This window comes from Rhipicephalus microplus, chromosome X (assembly GCF_043290135.1).
Source record: "Rhipicephalus microplus isolate Deutch F79 chromosome X, USDA_Rmic, whole genome shotgun sequence".
In the NCBI taxonomy this organism is placed as follows: domain Eukaryota; kingdom Metazoa; phylum Arthropoda; class Arachnida; order Ixodida; family Ixodidae; genus Rhipicephalus; species Rhipicephalus microplus.
The window spans coordinates 216,059,544-216,085,254 of record NC_134710.1 but is presented as its reverse complement, the minus strand read 5'-3'; the positions used below and the strand labels follow the sequence as shown (position 1 = coordinate 216,085,254).

General features: G+C 42.6%; 1 protein-coding gene across 2 annotated transcripts in view; it reads left to right on the top strand.

Annotated features, from left to right (window-relative positions):
* The window catches only part of mh (DNA-dependent metalloprotease SPRTN), a 69,060-nt gene extending 44,751 nt beyond the window's left edge, over window positions 1-24,309 (top strand). Inside the window, exons 5-7 of one of the 2 annotated variants that reach the window (XM_075878620.1) lie at window positions 5,463-5,537; window positions 6,524-6,773; window positions 23,144-24,309. In XM_075878620.1, the coding sequence (XP_075734735.1) occupies window positions 5,463-5,537; window positions 6,524-6,773; window positions 23,144-24,069 (1,251 nt within the window). In that variant the 3' untranslated portion in view covers window positions 24,070-24,309. Of the gene's footprint in view, window positions 1-5,462; window positions 5,538-6,523; window positions 6,774-23,140 lie in introns of both variants that reach the window. The other variant, XM_037435583.2, reaches the window with a different exon arrangement.
* The last annotated feature ends 1,402 nt before the right edge of the window (window positions 24,310-25,711 follow it).

Below are 25,711 nucleotides of genomic sequence, written 5' to 3'. Positions count from 1 at the left end.
ATAACTGTTCCTTAGTTTCTCTATCTGAATAAAAATTTGCAAACTTGTGTCATACTGCTGCTAGTGACCACCTATGCAACTTAAGGAAACCATGATTGAAAGTTGTCAATAGCCATTTCTAGAAAGCAAATAGCCATGTTTTCGACATTTGCTCCAGTGCTGTTACCTTTTTTCAACGAATTCAAGTCATTTCAAGCTTTTATCCTCCCCTGAACATGTTTTAATATAATTCTAACACAATGTGGACCTTGAAAATTCGCGCATATAGCCTTGAAAGTCCTTGAAAAACCTTGAATTTTTGCCATGTAAATAAGCATCAACGTTGTTGAGAATGTAATCTTGTGAATGTTGTGTAAACTCTCATTCACTTGAATTTGCAAATATTTAACGTTCGTGTACTAAAAGCACTTTAGCACATAGTTGCCGACTAACTTCTTGGAGCTCCTCATTTATGTGCCGAACAGACCTTTTTCAAGCAATCCCGCAACACCCCGCAGGCGCGGAGCGCTATGTGAAAAGTTAGTACGCCGAGAGAACTGGCTTTTCTTCCGCCCACTGTTCGTTGGTGCCGTGCGAGAACAAAATGAAAAGAACATGTCGCCGCTTGTTGAATAGGATCCAAACGCACTTGCGTGTATCTGGGCGTGAAATGCGAAATGAATAACGCAGTCAGTGCAGGTCTCACTGGATAGGGGTACATCGGTTGTAGAAGATAAGCGGCATGCAAGTTGTAGCGTACCGATACATGTATTCAAAACATGCTATTGTCAGGTTGTGGGATCGAATCCCGGCTGGGCCTGCTGCATTTCTGGTGGAGGCGGAAAGGTTGTAGACCCGTATGCTCAGATTTGGGCGCACGTTAAAGAACCCCAGGTGGTCGAAATTTTCGGAGCACTTCACTACGGCGTCTCTCATAATCATACGGTGGTTTTGGGACGTTAAATTCCGCATATCAATCAAATCAAAACATGCTATTGTGAGCAATGTGAGCTGGAACACTGAATTCATAGTTATCAAACAATGAACTGCTCATAATGTATTATGGCTTTTATTACTATCGTGGTTTGGTTGGGCCGTTAACACAAGACCGCAGAGTAGTGTTGGGCACATTACATAAGCAAAGAACTTGGCACATTAGATAAGCAATATTTTCTAGCTGCAAGAAGGTGTGGTGTCCTGCTTATATTACATTGCGTGGTTTGGGAACACTCATTCGCACTGCAAGTAAAGATTAATTCGAACGACCTTCATCGACGAAGAAACTAGGAATCTTGCAGTTATATCATGCATACGTTCTGCACAGTCTTGAAAGTAGAAAAGCAACACATGGTGAGGGTTCTCTTTTCCACGCCATATGCTTAGTAACATTTGTACTGTAGAGCGTGAAAGGTCGCAAGGGTCTGAAGAGGGCAGAAAAAAGTACTATGAGAGTCATGCCAATAGTTCTTTCAAATGTTGTGCAAGAGTGGCTAACCGAATTCGTCTTTGTGTTCACATATACAGGGTGCACCAGCCAGCTTAGCCAGAGTTTAAAAATATGCTGACTGTTGCCTGGAGTGAGTCAGACTGTTCTTTGTGTTCTGATTAAGTGCCTAATTAGGTCACTTTTACTAACTAACTTAAGCAACAAAAGTGGGCTGGACATTCCAATGAGAAATTTGTTCATTGGTTTGCAAAGCATCCAAATAGACAGTTTCAAGCTTTATATCTGTTAATTTTTAGTGTCTTTCTATTAACTGCAAACACCCGCGAAATGCAAAAAATACCACGTGACAAGCCCACTGGTGCGCCAGTGTGCATAATGATTCTAGTGATCCCTAACATTTCACGTATGAACCATAGCATTTGCCTGATTGTGCTGTCTCGATAGGGTCGTAACGATGGTGGTGGCTTTGCGATTAACAAGTTTCGCTATCGGCCACGAAAGCGATAACCGCTGTGACTGCTTGCCACTGTTATGAACCAGTGCGAAGAAAGCGTATCGTTCATAAGCGGAACGGTAGTGAGCACCAGAATCTCCGCGCGCATAGGCGCGCCAATGGGTTTGTCAAATGGTATTGCTTTGTATTTCGTGAGCATTTGTAGTTAGCAGAAAAACACTAATAAAACAGTTATAAAGTTCTATACTGTCTAATCAGACAGTTTTCATACTGATCTGCACCTTTCTCATTGAAATTTTTTACCTATCTTCGTTATTTCAGAAGTTAGTTAAAATGGTCCGTTTACTCCAGACAGCGGTCAAAAACATAGATTTGGTGGCATTGTAATTGTGCGTGTCGCATATTTTAATACTCTGGCTAAAGATAGCTGGGACACCCTGCATACATCGGTCAGACTGGTTGATGTATTAGCACGCCTGTCAAGAGAGCATCAACATTCATTGGATGAAGCCATCTCATCGCTCCTCGCATTTTCAGTCATGCAAATGCAATTTCATCTTTGAAGGCCTAGTAATCTTGCACAGTCACTAACCGGACCATGCGAGAAATCTCCGAGACATATAATAAAGAACATCGCACCTTGTTTAAGTCAATTAACCTTCGCTATATTCACAACACAAGACACTTAACTTCATTAATGAACTGTAAACATTCGCCTCGGCTGTTAGTTTTTTTTTGTACCTCTTTGTGACATGCGCGTTGACATGTTTGTTAACACGTTCAATAACCTTTCAGTCAGGAGTGAGCATTTACTGTGTGCATATTTCTTTTCTGATCCTACTTCTATATTTTTGCCTTGTAGGCTTTCCAATCTGCAGTTACAGTGCCAGGGAAAGTTGGTAGACGCGTATGCTGCAAGCGGCGTGCAGTGGTCTAGTCACTGTATTTTATTTGACGAAATTGCACTAGTTTTTAAAGCACTCTTTAAGTATACCAGAGTTGTACAATTAAGTTGTTAACATTTTCAAAGGACATTGATTCCTGATGCATCCGGGAATTTATGGATAGTGTTTACACCTTTTATGCAATCATTGTACTATTTTTTATTTATGCCAAAGGCAGACTGGCCGTAAAGGATAATAATAATTAACTGACGCTTCTGAGCCGCTGAGCTGGTTGAACAGGGGACAAGTGCAAATCGTTGACAGGCCGTCGCACCCAAACGCAGAAGTTTGTGAGTGAATCATGCGGTCATATATCACACCTTGCCAAGCTCACTTAATTTGAGAAGCGCTGGCACAGTGCAAACGGAAAGTTGAAGCGTGAGTGAGGCCCACTCGCTTGTCGCGGTGGCTGCTGCGGCTTACCAACTTTTCCCATAAGTGCTTGCACGCTCGTTGGCGGAGTTAGTGGCGCTAGTGTCCTTGAAAAAAGTCTGTTTCCCCGCGCAACGGCTACCGAATTTTCATATCTTTTCAATTACCCAGCTGCAATGTCGTAAGTACTGGCGACAGCTAGTTGCTCGAGTGCTGTACGTGGACGCCTTTGTTTTCATTGATGATGCGAGTCGTTGCTTTCAGAATCAAAAATTTGTTTCCATGGATCCACCTCTTTCAGAACGTAACCACTACAACGCTTTATGTTGACTTGTTACCAAACCACAAATCTGCATCCACTGACTATGGCAGTTACGCGGTTAATACTTAGTCTGTAGGTTTGAAACTTGGCATGCCGCCCCAGTAAGCTTGCCCTAAATAATATGAAATGGGTTGCAAAAGGAGATTGCACTTACGAGCTCAACAAAAGGCATCATGGGTAAAACCAAGCTTCGTTCCACGGTCGGGAAAACAGCCGTGAACCAAGGCCTTTTTATTTGCAGAACACTGCTGCCTACACTGATGGTGGAATTGAGGACTCACTCGCAATATCTGCACTCTATGACGACGTAACTATTTTCAGGAGAAAAAGTCAGTTTCACTGCTAAGGTGAAGCAATGAATGCGACAGCATCAAATTGTAGTGTTGTTTGATGAAGCTGGCGGCTAACTCCTTTGGATGCGATCTCACGCAACGCTTGTGTTAGAGAAAACGGCCACTCAAGGCACACCTTTAGCGCTGCGTCGTCATGTTGGGAGCGTAGCACGTAGAAGGGTATGCGAAATGCCAGCTGATGGCTGCCGAGGTAGCCAGATAACGCTCGCGCCAGCAACGGCCGGTCATGCTCTTTAGACTTAAGAGACGGGCAGGGCGTTTCTTCTCTGCTTGAGAATTTTCGACTGGTCTAACAGGTGATGGATCTTATCGCATGCGTTTCGGAGCAACGAAGATGGGCCAGCTTGTTTGATCTCTGCTTCAGCCACGTTCGGCACCCGTGCTTGTGTGCTATTACTTGCTGGTAGAACGTAGGATGTGCTGGGGTTCTTATTAATTCGGGCTATATACGTGATCTATAGGCAACGGCAACAGTCAAAAGTCGTTGGGACTGTCCCTATAATAAAAGCCGACCGGCGGTACTAAGCAGCTGACGCGGGCACCCGTTCATGCAAAGTGTGTGCACAGAACAGGAGGAGTGAAATTGTATCCAGCGCCTGACAATCTTTTCTCAAAGCACGTGCCCACGTCTTCGCGACGCATTTTCTTTTTGTTTGTTTGTTTCTACATCCCAGTCCCGCCCTATTCACGCCCCCTTCTCTGTAATGCCTTCATCGCCCTTTCCTTCATTGGCGAACATTCGTTGTGAAGTGCAGCGCGTTATCACTTATGTGGCGCATTATAACTGGACTTTCATCTGAGGTATACGTGGTGCTCTATGGGAAGACAAACGGAAGTAAGAAACCACTGCATAATGGCATTCGTGCACTATAAGCAGTTAGGCTATAAGTTATCCGAGCTGTACATTCATGTAAATTTTTATGAAATGCTACTTAGTTGCCAATTATTTAGCTGTTGTGGTTCTCACTAGTTCAAATTTTTCATTTGACAATGAGTCTTTTGAGGCTCCAAAGGCCTTTTTTTCTGTTCTCAAAACCCCTGTGATTGCTTTTGATTCCCTTTTTTTTTTTCCCTACTCCAATGTACACTTTCGGCTTATCCGAAAGCACTTTTCCATTCCTTAAAATCCACTTTTACCTGCTCCGACAGCCTTTTTTCCTGCTACAAAACTCAATTTCAGCAGATCTGAAAACCTGCTTCAAGATGGCTTCAGCCACTCGCATCACTGGAGGGGCCTATACTTCTGTCTTTATGACACTTCAGTGCCACATTTTTTTTTTTTTTGAGAATTTGTACTCTAATTGTGGCTGCTTAGGAGCAGCTATTGATATGAAGTATTCACTGTAGACCTACACTGTTCTGCTTCTGCAGTTTGTGTGAAGCTTGCTATTGCATAAAAACAACTTACGTGTGCATTTTGTTTTTATTATATCTTGAAAGGGAGTAGCATATGAATGTGTAGCTTTATTTTGTTGATGGTTTACCAACAATTCATCATAAATTGATGCAGCAAACTTTAGCACATCTCTTGTGCCTCTGACAGCTTCCGTAAAGAAGTGTGGAAACATTTTTATGTACTGTGTTCATGCAGGATCACGATGCTCACGGATCTGAATTTCATAAGCACATGGAACGTATAAACAGAGCAAGTGGAGCCCATATAACCGTGAGCTGGCTTGTGAATCTTGTAATTACATACCATAAAATTCCAGGTACCTAGTCCCACACCCACCACCTTGAAATTGACTTTCCAAAGAAGGGGAGAAGGACTGAACAGCACTAGTCTTGAAGATGGTGGCAGCTAAGTTTTCCTGCCAGGGAAAAAAAGAGTGCATATGGACATTCTCAGAAGCCTTCTGGCTCTTGTTCATGGCACAGCACATTGCAGTGGCAGTTTTCTAACATGAGAAACTCTAAAGCCATATGATCAAACCACGGGAGGCACAGCATGAAAGTACCTCTTTTGAAGAGCAAATGTAATAGCTCTTTCTCATACATCTTGTGAAGGCCATGCTTTTGCTCGCGCAAAATATATCATTGTAATGGGTGGTGTGTGCCCAGTTCAGGTCGGGATTCTCATGGTTTTTGTTGTATATTTGTGAGTTTGTCAATGTCAAAGTAGCATTTCACCATGAATGTTTAACGTATAATGACCTTTATCAAAATGGGTTTAGAACATCTATTTCTGTTGTACTACACACAGTTCTGATTATTGTGATACACTGATATACTTTGTATATCTCTTTGTTTAGGAAAATTTTAGCTCCCCAGAAGGCACTGGAAATATTTTGTGTTGTAAAAACTACACATTATACTTCGAAAATTGTTTTATATTTAACATCATTAGGCAAATATACATAAATGCTATAAGTTTCATCAAAGTTGATCAAAAAATAATAGAAGAAAAACTACCATGCCTCCCCCACCACCACCACCAGCACATTTTAATATGCAATATTTATGTGCAATCTACTTTGAGAATCCTGTAAAAAATCATGTTTTCCTACAGTATTGAAAATGTTGTAAAAATCGCACAATATGGTCCAAGGATTCTCGTTTTTCATACAACTTTCTCATGGTGCTCAAAATAAGGGCATGCGAGTTGTTCACATATTTTGTGTTCACTTTTTTTTTTTTTTTTTTTTGGACCAGGTGTACCACAACTTTCATGATGAGGTGGCAAGCTATCGTACTCACTGGTGGCGTTGTGACGGCCCCTGCCAGCATCGAAGGCCCTTCTTTGGGATTGTCAAGCGGGCCATGAACCGGGCACCATCTGACAAAGATCCCTGGTGGGCTGACCACCTGCGCACCTGTGGCGGCAGATTTACAAAGATACGTGAACCTGAGCCAAAGATTCCCAAGAACAAAAAGAGAGATGGTGTTTTGCCTGGCAGTAATGGTTAGCAAGCAGTTTCTTTTTTCATTATATATAGTTTGTTAACTTATGTATGCATGAGCCTCTCAGTGATATAGTGTCCAACTGCTTAGCTTCAGATGGCTTGCTTGGCCCCATGGTCTAGTTTTCTCCAATCATTATTAATTGATAAATCCTAATGTCTTGGCATAAAGAAGTATTGACACAAATAGTGGGGGAGGGGCTTGCTCAGTATTTCTCTGTAGAACCTACCTCCAGAAGTTAGGCTTTGTGACTATAGGCTTTGTGACTATGTTAACCTAGTTATGCATCTGAAAGGGCTAGTGACCAATCTCAAGGTTCAAAAATTGTTATGAAGAAAAATATGCACATGTTTGCTGTGTGAACATCGTGCCGCAATAATTTTGCAAATTTGTGCTATAATAGGGAAGTTACAGAAATTAGAACATTCGTTTCAGCTGGTTTCAAATTTTTGCACGTCCTCGCAACCCTTTTCCCTCATAGGTAGAGGAAAGGCATAGCCTGTTGCTGTGACTCCGCTTGGGCAACGTGACACGACGTCAGTGATATGTCATCGGCACGCAGCCAACGATCGAGCAAGGCATACCCGAAATGAGCACGTGTCAGAGTGGCGTGGGGAGGAAACGTGGTTTGAGGAGCACCCTTCCCTTAGCAGTAAAGTTGCGAGACGCCTGTTTATCTGAAAGGCTTTCATTCTGACAATGCTGCTTCTCCTGGTAGTCTCAGGCTTTACAAAATGACCCAGGGCAGCATCTCAGAGGCTTTCATTCTGGCAGTGCTGCTTCTCCCGGTAGTATCGGGCTCTAAAAAACGACAGAGGCCAGCACAGGAAAATTTAAATGTGGACCCTGTGGTTGAAACTGTGTCACCACAGGGCCAAGGAGCCATTTCCCAAGGCAGAGGGCCAATCGACGAGCTCAGTCGTATTTCAAGTTGCCCATGGTCAAGCTTGCATGTGTGACTGTGTATACGAGGGGTTTGTTCAGAAGGGGAGAGGTGCTGGAACTGCTTTTCGAAATGGAGGGTCTGCACGGTGCTGTATTATTCAGAAAATGTGATCGCCGTAGTCTAGCTTATTTGGGGGGTTTAAAGGACCCCTGACAGCGAAACTTTTGTTTGGAACTTTTTTACAGTGATTTGTAGCTTTGTGTATGGTAATGCCAAAATTGAATTGTAAATGCTCTAACGCGTTAGCATCGCTAATTCTGAATGATTTTGTGTCAGTTCGCAACGCCCACCTAAATAGTACTATAAGAAACTAGCGCCTCATAGCAGAGCAGTGCCTGAGAGTATGTGCACTCAAGTTATGGTGACTCTGAACGCGCTGTTCTCAAATGGGGGTAGCTGCAGGTGGTGAAGAATGAAACAATGTGGATGTTTCAAGTGTTTTTCCCTCAGAAAAAAAGAAAAGCATTCCTGGCTTAAGCAGCCAAAACCACCTTGAGACCAGCCCAACAATCTAACGAGAGGGGTGACGAGTCCTCGCCGGGGTATTGTTTGCGCGACCCGTAAATGTTCTCTGATGCCAGCAATATTTGCTTTATCTTCGTGACGTCCCGAGTGGACCTCCTATCTACGTCAAACCATGGAAAATGTCCATTGCACCTCGATAGTATGACAAGCAGGCACCCTTACTTTAAAACCAAATTAAAATATCTTATAGGCAACACTCATCACTAGAGGCCGCTTGTTTAGGCACTTAAAAAGTGTGTTTTAGGTGCCTAAGACAGGCAGGTAAAACACCGTTTTACCTCAAAATTATAATTATAGGCAGAATAAATTTCTACAAAAATTGAAATATACCAAAGCAACAACGTAGGTGACTTGTATCTACGGCAAGAAGAAAAAAAAAAAAAGATTTTGTTTAAGATGGCAGAAATGGACCGATTGAACATAGGCATTCATTTCCTGTACGATTCGCAGTATGCGGTTTTTCGTTTTGTCTAGCATTGTGCATCAAGTTTCCATCATTCAATTAACACTCTCCTGGGTCTCTTTTGTTTCGTTGTGGCTGGGAAGGGCAGCGCAGGAGCAAATAACCAGACCACTGATACCCCAGAAGAGAGGTATGAATCGCGTAGGACCAATTTCTCTCCTATCGGTGAACACCTTGAAGGGCCCCTCATTAGGTTTGGGCATTTCGAGCTGACAAGCATAATGGTGCACTGGGCATTCTGGATCATTCCTGTTGAGATTTCCAAATGACATGTCGTGGAAAAATGCTCAATTTCTAATGAATGCCACTTGCCCTTCTTGCGGGCGTGCGCCCCTAGATCTAGGGAGAGACTTACAGCAAGGAATGGTGTCCTGCTTTTACGTCGCTTTTTTACGTTGACATTGGTGGGCTGACGTCCCATACTTTACGCTCTTTATCATAACTTCGTATATATATCTAAAAAAACAGACGAAAAGTGTCCCTTATCCTGATTATATCCTGCATTTTAAACGGTACCTCATTAAGAGCGTTGCACGTGACATTACTCTACTTGGCGTGTGCAATTTCTGTGTTCTGTTGTGTAGCATGAATGAGGAGTACTTTGGTTTGGGCTAGCTGCTTCATATCATTTTGAAAGGGTAGCGCAAAGACAAAGGAAAAAGAAATACTGCGCTCTTTGTTTCTATGTCTTTTTTTTCCCTGTGTCCTTGCACTGCCCTTTCAAAATCAGTGTAATGAATGAAAGCTGAGAAAAATAATAAAACATGCAACGGAATCTCGGCTTTTTGTTATTTTTATTTTTGTTTTGAATAGCTTTGAGATGCTATTCACCAAACAGCCCTCGTTTCACGTCCGCCTCGGTGGATTAGTCACTATAGGGTGCTACGTTGCTGACCCGAATGCCGAGGGTTTTATTGTGGCCGCAACGGTCACATCTAGATGGAGGCGAAAAAGAAGATGCCCGTGTACTGCACAATGTCAGTGCACGTTAAAGAACACCAGAATGTCAAAATTTGCGGAGACCTCTTCTACAGCATTCCTCATATTCATATTGTGGTTTTTTACGTGAAGCCACACATACTACCACTGCTACTACTACTTGTCATTCCTGCATCGTGCCTTTGCCAACCCTGACAATGCTTAGCTAGTGTTACTATATACTACTACTAGCTACTACTATGACTACTACTACTACTACTACTACTACTACCCCGTTTTGCTTGCGTTCGTATTCTTGTCATTCCTTCGCCAACCTTCTTGTCATTCCTTCGCCAACAAAGTGACGATTGCAGAGGGCCTTATTCATTGATCTACTGATGCGAGCATTGTTAATTAGCAGCCTGCCTATACATGGTTGTCGTGGACAGCCAAATGAAACTGTAATGAACGATTTGACACTGTTTTGCACATTTTTGTACAAGCCTGCGTTATGGGAATGATACAATAAATTATCAAGGGGAATTGTACGCTGATTGCAGATTGTGTCTACACTGCTGACGACACAATATGCCATTTTGATATGCGGTTTCCTGTAACCCCTAATAACTTTTGCATTGATAATCAATGTACAGCCTGCGTCCACTCGTGCAAACGTGAAAAAAAAGACTGAACGTGAGGAGAACACTTAGGCGTACTAAGTTAATATAACGTCTTTTGTATAATATGGGTGATATATCTTGAGATGAAGATTTATAAGGGCATTCTCAGAATGGCAGAAGGAAAAACATATATTGCTGAACCAGAAAATCCACTTGTAACGCTAGAGCTGTTTTAGGCTTGGAGTAAGTCCGCCTAGTGTACACCATGGTCTGCCGTCTGGCAACTCGAGCGGTAAAAGTTGTAAGATCCGATTGCCCTGTCAGCGAGACACTACATTCCCTTTGGTTGGAAAAGACGATGGAGGAAAATAGGTGATCAGTAAGAAGCCTCAACAAAAAGCATTTGTTGTTTAAAAGAAGCCCACATCAACATGTTCTAGAAAATTGTTATAGGGCTGCATGTTCCAAAAGCTACCATTTTGAAATTGTGTTTCACATGGTAATGAGCAGGGTGTCTGCCAACCTGGAAAATCTGGAAAAGTCGGGGAATTTACGAAAAACTTGGCCAAGTCATGGAAACTGACAGCAGTTCCATGTGACCGTCACAAAAATAAGCATTACCATTGATGAAAGCTTAAAAAGCCTCTCTTTTCACTACAGATACAGTGAGCTGCTTGAAGAGGTGTGAAAAAAAAAAGAAAGAAAGAGTGCATATTCACAGTGTAAATGCGGAAAGATACACTGACCCATGGAACACAAAGTTTACTGCCGTTTTAGCACCTGATATTAGAGGGAGCCTTGTTCACAATAAAAGCCGTAAGGTTAAGTACGCCTAAATACGCAGTGTAAGCAATGGGAATACATTATCAGAAGCATCCCACCACTCTTGTTCAGAGTATATACAGTTGTCTGTATCAAGATTCCAGGTGCACGCATGATGCAAGCTTCTTTTAAATGCGGAGCGTTTTATAGTCGCACCTACTCGCAAGTCCAGTGTTGGCAGTGGTGTCTCCACTCCTACTGCATATGCTCACATCTCGCGCCTGCTGCCGCATGCTCCCGTCTCGTGCCAACTGTCGCACCCTCTCCCTCTCTCCTCCCAAGGCCGACGCAGGCAGCATCTGCTAGCAAAAACCGACTGCTCGCACTGCACAACTGCTCACTGGCCACTCCGCATATGTATACGCACTGGATCGGGCGTTCGAAATTCAGTCAAGGGCGTCTTTACTTAGCTTTTGCATGACTTGACGCTTTGCTTGACTCGAGTAGATGTGGTGGAAGCGGCAGTACCTTCAACCAGTAGTGGGCACAACCCAGCATTAGTGTCCCACCACTCGTTCAAGGCAACGCTTCTCCGTCATTCAATAAATACGAATAATAAATAATTGCCAGATCCCACGTATAGTGTAAATTGATGATATTCGAAGCACAAATGAGAAAGGTTGACATGTCACTTTAAAATCAGCACAAGCCTTCCATGTCATGATTATCATGTTTGGACGTGTCATTTACCTTCATCATCTATTCACATCACGTGATACCAAATTTGGTATATGTGGAGCTAGCGAAACGGCCGCGAGCAAATCATGAGCATGGCACGTTGTCATGTTCTTATATGACACGCATGTTATGATTATCATGTTTGCACGAGTCATATACATTCATCATCCATTCACATCATGTGACATCAAAATTGGTATATGTGATGCTAGCGAAACAACCACGAGCGCACTATGAGTGTAGCATGTAGTCATGTTTTACATGACACGCATGTCATGATTATCGTGTTTGGATGTGACATTTACCTTCGTCGTCCATTCACATCCCATAATACCAAATATGGTATATGTGAAGCTACCGAAACGGTGGTGAGCGCATCATGAAGTGCCCAATATACTTCGACATAACGTTGACGCGCGCATGCTGGGTGCAGCGATGCTACGCTAGCAATACGCGAGCACTCTATAGTCTGACGCATGGCGCGACCAGCGTTTGTCGGCATGGCGCGGCTGGAACTGGTGCGAAATGCGACATGCTGCAATTTGCGCTGACGGCGTTACCCAGACAGCACCGCGCATGCCTTTCTTCGTAATTGAGGGCATGTGTCAAAGCAACGTAGCATAGCACACGCCTCCGAGCATATAGCAGGCAGATTGGTGCCAGGCGTGGCATTGCCGGCGTGACGCAATGAAGCTAGCAAAACGGCCGCGAGCGTATCATGAGTGTGGCATGTAGTCATGTTGTTACATGACATGCATCTCATGATCATCATGTTAGGATTTGTCACTTAATTGTGTTTGCCATGCAGTCATGCCATACCATAACAGTTTTGCAACATGTCATGTTAACGAAACCACTGCAAAACCATGAAATGTAAATCATGACATTCATGGGATACATGTTATGATTTTCATGTTATGACTAGTCACTTATGTTTGTCATACATTTATGTTGTGCCATACCAATTTTGGTATCAATACTATTATCGAAACGGCCAGGAGAGCTAAAAGTCGTAGGTGGCTAGATAGATAAATACGCTCAAAGTTGCCGAAATTCGCTAAGAAATGTTTTTAATTTCAAATGTAATTACAATTAAGCATTGCGAAACCATACCTCATTACGCAACATTCACACGATACCCCCACCACACTGTGGCGCATTTACTAGAGTCCCCCCCCCCTAGTGGTTTGTAGATTCCACGTGTTCGGCAAGGGCAGTCGAGGCCACGCGTCGTTTCGTGGTGTCATATTTGTGTGGTTTAACTCTTTTCTTGAAATCACGAGTTTCACCTATGTACTCGTCACAATTTTGGCAACCTACGGCATAAAGAAGACCAAGGAAATTTCTGCTTGGCAACTTGTCCTTCACATTGGCTAAAGCATTCTTTAGGTTTCATGTTGGTGCATGCATCATTTTAATGTCTGTTGCTTCTACATATCACATGGCATATCTGACTTTCGAACCACAACATTACTCTCATCTCAATTTATGTATGTTTGTCTAGGCCTCGATTTCGGCTTGGCTTGAAGGCCGTCTGGTTGGTCTAGGCTGTTTGTCTAGGCTAGAACTGCCATCACCAAATTCTTGCCAGGCCACTGATGCCATTATTATTATTATTATTATTATTATTATTATTATTATTATTATTATTATTATTATTATTATTATTATTATTATTATTATTAGTGATGCAACACCAAACATTCTCAGCTACACACTTATTGCTGGTAGCTTATGTTTCAAGACTAGCACTTAGATAACTTCAGCTAAAGTTATCATTTAAGTTTCGTGAAATTGTGTACGTAAATCTGCAATTATTTTTTAGCTTCACGTCCACAGGAGGGTACGTAAATCAAGGTAACGTACCAACATTTGTGACTCATCTGTGGAATCAAGGAAGCTGTTGCACGTTGAATATGTGCCACCAGATATTCAAACGCCGGCACTTTAAATGCTGTCTCCAGCTTTCATTACAGCCGTCTGAGGACTTTCATTGCACTTCAAGTATCAAAGCCTAGAGACATATACAAACATGCATGTGCTCGTTGGAAAAAAGAAAGAAAAGGAAAAAGAATTTGCAGTAAGGCTCTGTTTTTGCAATGTTGCTGTTACTCGTTGTCAAGGCAAGGTACACAGAATACTTGAGTAGTAGTTAGTTTTTTTGTTTTTTGTTTTTTTGCAAAGAAGTATATTTCAGAGGTGAAAAAAACTTGTGGGGGGGGGGGACGCAAATAAATAGTATATACAGCAATCCAGGTGGAATAAGATCCAATTCTATCCACATCTTGAGTAGTTGAGTCAGTAAATACAGCAGTTCAGGTCGATCTAATTCAATCCAATCCACATCTTAAATGGCATGGGCTACAGGCATTATAGTAAACTAGATTATACAGTAGACTTCTCGGTAAACAGAATCTAGGGGACCGGGTAAATGTGTTCCATTTAACAAGAGTTCCGTTTACTGAGAGATGAACATGGTTGCAGAATACAAGCACGAAACCAAGCATTGCAGATACGATAGTTCCATTTAAGCAGTAGTTCCGTTTAATAGATTTCCGTTTACTGAGAGTCTACTGTACTTCAGTGGCAGAACCGGCCAGGTCGCCATGTCCTCATTTAACACGGATTCTGCGAGATGGCACCACTTCTATGTTTCCTAGCAGCTTTGGCTGTGTTGTCTGACCATTGCGGGTTGCTTCAAACTTGCAGCTGTGGTTCATTTTAAATTATGTGTTTGCTTCCTGGTTCTTCCGAACATCAAACAGCTCACTTGATCATTGCCTGGCTCAGGGGTTTCATTTTGGCCAGATATACATGTTTTTTCACATTTACCACACTCACTTAGAACATTCAGAGTGCATCTGGTAAATACGTTTACTTAATTTATATGGAGTGCCTGATTTTTTTTTACCCCTTGAGGGTTTGTTTACAGTGCACAGAGTTTTCTAAGCAAACGTGGCGGTCATAGAATTTGCTTTTAATTATCATGAAAAACCTGGAAAATTCAGGGAATTAAGTAATATCAAGTTGGTAGACACCCTGATGAATAATGACAATAGATTGTTGCCTGTCATGTCTGTTTGTGATTGTTGTTTTATTGTGACTGTTTATTGTGTCTATGCAAACTCCTTATCATTGAGTATTTCGAAAAGTTATTGCAGTTTCCTCGCCACATATTATGTCCTCTTGTACACATCTCATTCTTCATGTTTGCTAACGGTGAAGAGAAAAGGCAAAACAGCTAGTCAAAAGTCCTATGCCTCCAGCGAACACTACGTTATTATTTATTCATAATGATCCTAAATAAATATGGGAACTTCATGCCGATTTCTGCCGTGTATTTCGCAGCATATGACACAATGCGCATCGCAGTCGCACTTTTTATTTGGCTATGCTTTTACACACATGTGTGTAAGCGAAGCCAACCTTCACTGCTCAGTTCAAAATCACTGACAGTCTTTTCACACTTCGTATTTTACTCTGGCGAATAGTTCGGTGAGTTATTTAGATGAGTTATGTTAAAATAATGCTAAAATTGAACTTTCTATCTCTCGCTCTATTTCCAGAGACTAGGCACAGCGGCAAGAGTAGTATCTTTGGCCCCGCCGCGGTGGTCTAGTGGCTAAGGTACTCGGCTGCTGACCCGCAGGTTGCGGGATCGAATCTCGCCTGCGGCAGCTGGATTTCCGATGGAGGTGGAAATGTTGTAGGCCCGTGTGCTCAGATTTGGGTGCACGTTAAAGAACCCCAGGTGGTCGAAATTTCCGGAGCCCTCCACTACGGCGTCTCTCATAATCATATGGTGGTTTTGGGACGTTAAATCCCACATATCAATCATCAATATCTTCAGCAGTGGCAATGTGATCTTTCAGTTAAGGGTCCCTGGACTCTTCAGAATTGGTGCGAATTCAGGTGCCTTTATGAATTGTCAATAATAGGATGATGAATAGAGATTTATTACGAGACTGGTGTCTGCCAATTCGAGCTTCAGTTTCAATTTACCAGTGACTCTGCAGTTGCTGAGGATAAAAGTATGACTTCATAAATTATTTTTGTTTGTTCTCTATAGTTTAGTGTCCACAGAAAGTGTTCTATAGTTGAAAGGCTTTCGCCAAAATGTACACGGGCATTCACTTCGCAGCCCGTGTAGACTTCTTCAAAAGAGGTTTCAGATATGCTTGCACCAGCAAATGCTTACCACCACCTCGTGAAAGAATTAGTTCTACTGCGCAGATAACAACTAAACTTTTTACAGCGAAAGGTGTTGTGATATGACAACTCGGCTCACGCGCAGTTGCATATTGTTCGCTGCCGCCGGTGTCCGTAACCTCATTGCGCAAAATTAGTAGAAGAAAAAAAAAACCTTGCACCAATGAGACAGTGGGGCTTGAACCCGGGCCCGCTCGGTGCCAGCCCAATATTCTACCACTGAGTTACACCGGTGCTTGTAACTAGTTGTCAAACTTGCCTTAGGCAGGCGTGACCTAGCACCAATGGCACAGTGGGGCTCGAACTCGGGTCCGCTGGGTGCCAGCCCAGTATTCTGCCACTGAGCTACTCCGGTGCTTGTGACTTGTTGTCAAACTTGCCTTAAGCAGGCTTGATGTCGGGAAAGCAATCTTTATGTCGAGAAAGCAAGGATTAATATGACTTATAAAGCGTTTTACTACAGCGAAAGAACAACCAGTTGTCGCACAATGCGATTAGTGTAACGAGTGGGCCGTTCTATGTTCCAACCCATTACAAAAGCTTGTTCTTGTTTCCCTATTAACTGTGGCGCATACCCACTTCAGTCATAATTCCTCATCGTCGTCAGCCACTGCATGGACAATTGGCACAAAATGCCTAACAAGTGTTTAGCAAGATGCCTAACCACGCTTCTCAGAAGAGTGACGAAAAATAGCATAGCATACTACCCAAAAGTTTATTATTAATGCCCTAGTGGGTACCAAGTAAGTGTGCTTGCAGAAGTTATCCAATGAGTTTTTTGTAAAGGCTCTGAAAGGCCGCTCTTCTAGCTTTCGCTGTGACTGTGCTGCGCCTACCGCGCAGACCTGTGTGGTACTTATGAGCATCTTCTTTAATGAAAAGGCAATCGAAACCAACTAAATTTCAGTGTGCATATTTTTGTCGAAAGTCGCTATTTTCTCCTCGCATCCCCATTAAATACTTTATTTGCCAATGTAATAGGCACATGCCATGCACCAATAAAAAAAAGAAACAACTGAGAAATCACTTCACGGCTTTTAAGCGCCGTAGGTGCCATGCTGTAAGTGTTGTACTATATCTGTGCCTCCAGTTAGTTTTTATCAAACAAAAGCCATTAGATTTATTCAGTATGATGGGGTGTTCTGCACACCTACTGATATTTTTTTTTGAATGTTTGCACGAGTGAGCGCACGCTGCGGCTTATATATATCGCTGCAATTGTTGTTGGGGCTTACAAAAAATCGCATTTCAAAGCCAAATATTGTGCCTTCATCTAGTGCAGACAAAATCTGAAATCAGCCAACGATCGACCTTGATAACTGATTGCATCGCTCATATTACGGGAGCTTGTAGAAATACGTGCAAAGCGGTTTCAACACATCGATAGACAGCTTTAGTTGGACGTGCGCAGGCTGTCACTGGATTAATAGGCACATGTATTGATCATTCCTGGGTGCGCATTGTTCATGTCTGCAGATCCGTGTCTGCAGATCCACTTTTGCTATGTAAAACTGCACTTTCTTGGTCACGTCGTCAGTCCTGATCCCGATCCTGAGAAAATCGCAGCCGTTGGGACATTTCCTTGTGCCGACTGATAAAAAGACTGTCAGACGCTTTATCGGGCTCGATGCATAATATCGACTACTTATTGTGGACTTTGCATGCATCGCATTTCTGTCAATTCACCTCATGAGAGAAGATGTTCCCTTTGAGTGGAATAACAAAAAGGAAGCTGCTTTTAATGATCTGCACCAGCGACTACAAACACCTCCAGTCCTTGCCCACTTCGACGAGAGAGCCCCTACAATTCTTCACACTGATGCAAGCAATGTAGGTCTGTGAGCTGTGCTTGTGCAGCAGCAAGAGGTTACAGAAAGGGTAATAGCCTATGCAAGCAGATTGCTAACACGCGCTTGAGGCTCATTACTCCTAGACTGAAAAGGAATGTCTCGCCGTGGTGTGGGCGGTTACAAAATTTTACCTGTATTTATGTGGCCACCTCTTTAAAGTAATTAGCGACCACCACTCACTGTGTTGGTTCACAAATCTTAAAGACCTTACCGCTCGATTAGCGCATTGGAGTCTCGGGCTGCAAGAGTTCGATATGGCAGTCATACACAAGTTAGGGAAGCGAAATGTGGACGTTGACTGTCTGTCCCATTCACCCATTGAGCCAGCAACCCTACCCGAGGAGTAGGAAACAGCATTCCTTGGTGTCCTCGACACGACCGTCATTGCGCAGCAACAACATGACGACCCTGAGTGGCTTGGCTCAATTGATTACTTGAGTGGTAGATCTCTTAAGGCAGCAAGAGTTTTTGCAAAAGTGTTGTCATTGGTTTGTTTACAGGGCGGAGTACTCTACAAATGAAACTTTTCGTTGACAGGATCCACCTATCTGCTCATCGTCCAAGCAGCCCTTCCAGCGAAGTACACAAAGCATGCCACAACAGGGTGACTTCTGGCCACTTGAGTTACACGAGAACATAGGCAAGAGTACAGCAAAAGCACTACTGGCCAAGACTAACCACAATGGTGAAGCACCACGTCCGTACCTGTCTCCACTGCCAGCTATGCAAGTCGTCACCGACTAAACCAGCTGGCTTCCTGCAACCTGTACAGGTCCCAACAACTCTATTCGACCAGATCGGCATGGAAATTTCGGGCCCACTTCCTACTTCTACTACAGGGAACCGCTGGGTTATCGTCGCGACAGATTATCTGAACTATTTTGCCGAGACAAAGGCTATTCATAGAGGTACAGCAGTGGAGGTGGCAAGATTTTTAATTTATAATATCGTATGGAGGCATGGTGCACCAACCGTTGTGATCACAAACAGAGGAACTGCATTTACGACAGCTCTTTTGAATCATGTCCTGATGCTGAGTAGAACAACGCATCGTAAGACCACTGCGTATGACTTGCAAACGAACGAGCTTAAAGAGCGTCTAAACAAAACCGTTTAAAACATGCTTTCGATGTATGTAGGCGTTGAACACGAAAATTGAAATGCAAGAAACACCCGCGTGACCTGTTCAGCCTCGTTCATAGACGGAAAGTACGAACTATGTTAGATGCGATGTTACCGCACGAATGTGACGACGTCGACCCGGACGTCGACACGTTTACGGAACGCGCGGTAAAAGCTAGGCAACTTGCATGTTTATGGATCCGCCAGCAGCAGGAGTACGACGCAGGCCGCTACAATGCTCAGCGCAGAACAGTCGTCTACCAAACTGGCGACAAAGTATGGGTTTGGACGCCCTTACGAAAACAAGGACTCTCCGAAAAGCTCTTAAGGAGATAATTTGGACCATATCTAGTTCTGCGACAACTTAGTAATGTCACTTACGAAGTTGTTCACGACAGTTCGTATAGTACGAGGCATTGCCAGCATCATCCTGAACTCCTTCACGTAGTATGCATGAAGCCTAATATCAGCAAGTGATTGCATGAGACTTCTCTTCAAAAAAAAAAAAAAACTGCATTACTGACTTTGCATTGGGGAGATGCTCTTTGAGAGGGAGGCGAATGACGCGTGTCTACATATGGATGAAAACGGTGATGAGGTATTTAGAGTACACCATGTGTGCGCCTCTGGCTATACTCGAGAACGAAGAAGACAGTCTTGTGGTTCAGCCATTGAGAACGCGCTGTTTTTGCTGTCTCAAGCTGAAATTGTGTTTTGTTTGCATTGCACCGCGACCATATGCTGGTCTCCAAGCGTCACTTCGAACACGGAGCCACCGCCTACAGTCTAGCACGACCGGTACTGAAGATGCACACATTGGAGAGTTAAAACATGTTACCAGGTGCCTAGGCCGGGAGGACGAGGGGCATCGTTTAAAATTGTCATTTTTACCTCTGTATACCATAGCGAAAAAAATCAAGGGAGAAGGGGGGGCGTGGGCCTGGTTTGCCACATTGGCTACGCTACCGCACGGTTTAAAAATACGACACGGGATTATGTTAGCGCTTCTCATCTTCAGCCTGTTGTGCTTAAAGTGCATCCTGGAATGGGTTTGAGCGCAAAAGAATGAGATATGTGAAGAGAAAGTGTTTATATGAGCGCTCGTGTAGTGTTAAGGTACCTAGACCGATGGACCGTTGGATGGTAAATAATGCATAGGCTGACAGGCAATGATAAGGCATGACACTTTGGAATATAATTTTTTAAAAGGCCATGGTGGTGTTTGGGTGCTTTTACTGCAGTTAGGAATAGCGAAAGCACAATGAGTGAAAGAGAAGCGGCACCATTGTCTCGTGCTGTATTTGCGTTCCATATGTCCGTAACATTCTAAAACTCTTTCTCGAACGCAGTACTACCAAACATGCAGCGCACTCCGAGAAACAGAGAGGAGGTGCAGTCACCGCCACACCAAGACAGGCACTGACCCAATGGTGCGCCATTGTGCCAGGACACCCAGCGTACACGCACGGCACAGCATCAGAATGCTAGTCGCGTGATGTTTGGTGTATCCTGCATGTTTTTCGACATGCTAGCCGATAGCAACGCGCTTCACGAGTGACAGTTATCTCGTGAAGAAAAGTCAATCTCATTTTCTGATTGCTAGTTTTCTTCCTACTTGAAACCTGCGTTATTGAGCTAACATGATATTTAAAAAAAATTTTTTTTTTTTTTTTTGCTTCATACCACTTGTCTACTGAACTGCTCCTAGCTAACATCAGTACCATTAAGGCTTCTCACAATCCCCAGCACGACCACTCACTGTGTGTGTCGCCACGTTTCTCTGTGCGGCATACCGGCTCAAGCTCATGAGCGCACACTCGCGACTACTCACACCCATAAAAATTCACTCACAACCACACTCACGATTAGTCACTCTCATGTATACTCACTCACGCTCATACTCGTGCCTACTCGATCACCCTCATGTGTGCTTACTCACGACTACTCATACTCTGAATGCTCATTCACATCCACTCACACGAGTACTCACGTTCATACTCATGCCTACTCACCCTCATGATTGCTCTCTCATGTCCACTCACACTCATGAGTACTCACGCTCATACTCATGCTACCTAATCTCATTGATGCTCACTCATGTTCCACTAACACTTAACTCACGTTCACATTGACAGACTCACATCCATGAGTACTCGCTCACGTTTGTACTCACAATTACTCACACTCATACAAGTTCTTACTCATGTTCACACTCACTTCTACTCACACTCACGAATACTCGCATTGCTACTCACGTATACTCACATTAATGAGTTCTCACTCACGTTCACACTCACTTCCATACACAATGTTGTTCATACTCACGCGTACTTACCCTCATGAGTACTCACTCAGGTTCATACTCACAACCACTCACTCATGAATACTCATGCACACTTGCCACGTTCAAATGAGTGCGAGTGAGTGTGTCGAGTTCTGTTCATGCCTCTTAATATTACTATTGTTGTTATTGGCAATGCAGCGGCAAACCTCCTCAGCTACACAATTATCACTGGTAGCTCGCGTTTCAAGGGTGGCATTGGGTAACTTCAGCTAAATGTCTCACTTAAATTTCTTGAGATGGTGTCATTAAGTCTGTGATTATTTTTTAGGGTATGTTCATAGAAGAGTACGTAAACAAAGGTAACACGTCTGCATCCATGATTTGTTTATAGAATCGAGGAAGCTGTGGGGGACTGACGGATTCCTTCTTGGCACCACATACTCAAAACATCAGTGCTTTAAATGCTACCCCCTGCTTTCAGTACAGGCGTCTGAGGACTTTCGTCGCATGCATGTGCCTGTCGTGTTGAATAAATAAATAAATAAATTAAATTTTGCAGTATGGCTTCATTCTTGTGACGTTGTAGTTGTCAAGGCAAGGCGCACAAATACACGGGCAGTCCTTATTCCTTTTTACTGAACAGTATATTTTAGAGGTGTACAAATTCGGCGGGGATGCAAATCAATAGTAAATACAGCAATCCAGGTCGGGTCAGATACAATCCAATCCTAAGTGGCCTGGGCTGTAGCCCTTATACTGATCTAGAATATACCCCAGTGGCAGAATCGGTCAACTATTCATGTCCTTCTTTTACGTAGATGCTCTGAGATGGGGTCGCATCTACGTTTTCTAGCAGCTTTGGCTGTGTTGTCTGACTATTACGGGCTGCTTCGAACTTGCACCTGTGGTTCATTTTAAATTATGTGTATGCTTCCTGGTTCTTCCGAAGATCAAACAGCCTACTTGCTCATGGCTCAGAAGTTTTGCTTTGGCTAGATATACATATTTTTTCATATTAACCGTATGCGCTCGGAACAGTCTGAGCACGTGCGGTGAATATGTTTACTTATTTTATATGAGAAGCTGATGTGCTTTTTGACACACGAAAGTTTGTTTCCAGTACACATATGTTTCCAAGGTCATGGAATTTGCTTTCAATCATCATGGAAGACCTGGAAAAGTAAGGGAAATCAGAAAAATGAGAAAAAGAGGTGGACACACTCTAAGAAGTTCCACATTTGATGTCATTATGGTGATGAATTTCTTGAAAAAATCCCACCTTAGAGAAAAAGAAAAAAGTGCTCAATGTTAGCCTTGACAATACACATTTTTCATATATGCACGAGGCATTGTTTTAGTAGCATATTTGTTGAAGGAAACAGTATGAAGCTATATATCTCTGTTGTTGCTGTTACGTATCTTAAACCATGGTACTTGAATAAACCAAAGTGTGAATTTTTAATTGCTTTATTAGCAAACTAATAGGAGCACATGACAGTAATTTTGGTTCATACTAGATTTCTAAATCTTTGCTTTCTGAGTGTACCTTATGGCACAATCTGCCCGTATGTGATTAAGTGGTAAAGTTCAATCTGCATTTCATATGATGCATAACATGCTTATAGATTTTCAAAAAAAAAATATTTAGCAGCATGTTCAGAAGCTGTCAAAGTGGTCTAGTTCCTAGGGCATGGTAGGGGTAGTGCTAAACAAAATATTGTATTTGCTTGTGTATACCTCTTACCCTCAACCTAAAAATAATCCACAAATATTGCCACTTTTCTGTTTAGCTGTCAAGCACTGCCATGAAGCTACCTTTGCAGACCAGAATTTGTGTCTCAAGTCTTCACTTTTTTTTTCTTTTTAATTTGCACTGGTGACATATGATGATATGCGAGAAACTTGAATTTTTCTTTGTGTTCTTCGTGCAGCAGCAGCTAAGAAATTCAAAGTGCCGGATGGCCAAGACATCAGGACTTTACTTGTACCAGCTAGTACATCTGCACCTGCTGCATATGTTCACCAAGGCGCATGTCCTAAGCCGGCAGAGCCAAGTGTTACCAGCTTTCTTGGGGAAGCTGCGACATCTACACATGCTGCATATGTTCGCCAAGGTGCACGTCCTAAGCAGCGAGACCCTAGTGTCTCTAGCTTTCCAGGCATCACGAAAAGGCTGCCTACCGATGTACACACCCTGTCTCAACCAGTGGTCAAGTCAACAACAAATCAGGTGGTTGCCTTCAGTGGCATAGGCCATGTACTGGGTGCAACTTCTTCCACATCTTGGTCTGCAGAGAAAGGCAATATCTCCTCAAAAGATAGAAGTTTATTACCAGTTTCCAGCTGTGTCTTGGGAACACCCATGAGAAAAAGGCAGAATTTTCAGGTAGATAGACCAAGAGCTGACGGTGCTACAGAGTCTAGTGCTGTCCATTCAGGGAACAAGGATGAAACACAGGTCCAGCCGACAGCACCAAAGTTGTCACGTTCAAGTCAGCCAACACTGACCGATCTTCTAGGTAAAAGAACATCCCCAAAAAAACAGATGAGTAAAAGAAGAAGCGCTGCCAAGATGAAATTCATAAGAGAGCTACTCAGTTCAGACAGTGATTCTGACAATGAATGTGTGATAACTAAAGAGGAATTTAATTTGAGAGGGCGAGAAACATGCTCTGCAAATACGAATGAACAGAGCATGCCCATATCGTCGTCTCTGCAGGAAACACTGAACTCGGGTCCCACTGCAAATGCAAGCACGCCTAGTGAGCCAAGAATAGTTGAATGCCCTGTCTGTGGCAATTTCTTGGAGGAACAACATATCAATCGCCATTTAGATGTGTGCCTCATTCAGAATGACTGAATCATAGGCTTAAATTCGTGAAGGAAGCAGTCAAGTTTCACAACCGACTTTCATGTAGTGCTACCTCATATATAAGCTAAATCAATATTTGGCTCTTCAATTGGAAATAAAGTTTAAAACAAGTAGCGTAAATTCCAGTAAACAAATTACCAGTGCTAGTCGTATAAAACTGGTTGTTTTGTCTGCAATAGCTCTGTTTCTATGGTGCTAACACTTTTTAATTGTTTTAATAAATTATGCCTGTTTTCTTTTTTAATTTGCTTTGAATAAATTGTCAAAGGTGTCACATTTGTTTTAGCAAGAGTCATATTAAATTAGTTATGTGCAAGAGCTTTATGGGAAAAACTATGCACAGGCTGTCATTTATATTTATGCTTTATATAACATCATGATACCCTTCTCACATAAAAAGCAAATGCTTGCACATTGTATATTTTATGTGTCATAGTAGCTTTTTTTAGATAGAATTACTAGTTACTGCTGTTGACAAGTTGTCAAAAAGGAATATAAAACATTGAATCTTATGTCTGTTCTTTTTTTATTGTTGTAATGTACAAATTTTTGTTCATGGTTAAAGGGGTGCGGACCCCTTTTTTTGAAGGAGAGTTTACTCTGCCATACAAATCTTCTGTATATAGAGACAACTCTGAACAAGTGCCACACTCAGCAAATGCTGTTAAGATACTTTATTTTGATATTAAAGTGAATTTTTTCACGGTGCACCTAATGACATTGACACTAACTTCATGTCAGGCTACAGTACTAATCCTAGTGATTTCATGCATCAGTCTGGTTAGTTGTAATAACGTCATGCACCAAAACAGAAAAAATGGTAGCTTGTGCATCGCCTTCTTGATTGTCTTGTGCGGTCACTGTCATCTAGTGTACTTGTGGAGCGAGTAAGCGGAGTCTGGAATAGTGTACGTGCACATACTACCACCTCGTGGTGCTGCTCATACCATGTCCTGACATCAGGGTACAGTAGAAACTGAAACTAGCTTTTAAAAGCATGCTGTAATAAATTTTTCAGAGGGCACTCACGCTTACCGATACATTTCCTATGCTCTCGGGAACTTGGCTTATCATTTGATGCAAAAGAAAATAAAAACATGAAAAGTGATAATTATGTGTGTCCTCTTTGTTACTGGTTGTATAAATATCAACTTATTTTGTATGGTAATTAGTAACAGTGTTATTTAAGTATAAGTATTTTATTATACTGTATTGTTCATCTAGTATATGTTTTTCTTTAAGTGCCTAAAAACCACCTTCACTGTATATTTAACATTTTGAATAAAAATGTAAAAAATGTATGTGTTCAGAATGCTCTCACTATCAACAGTGCCGTATGCAACAGTGCTGCTGGTGGGCCACAAAAATGAAAAATAAAATAAACCTTTTCTCGCCGAATCTTTTGGTATTGCCAGCACTGGCTGATGATGACATCACAAGAACCTGTATCTATTATTGCCTTTGGGTACTTGCAGTTCATGCTTTTCCTCATTGTGCAGAGAGGATGAACAATTATCCAGGAGTAGATGTGAGCCCACAATCGGAGGACAGCGAAGGAAAGAGTGAAACGACCAAGGGCTGCCTTTCATCATCACACGCGTGTAGTGACTCTGCTGTTATGGCACTATTT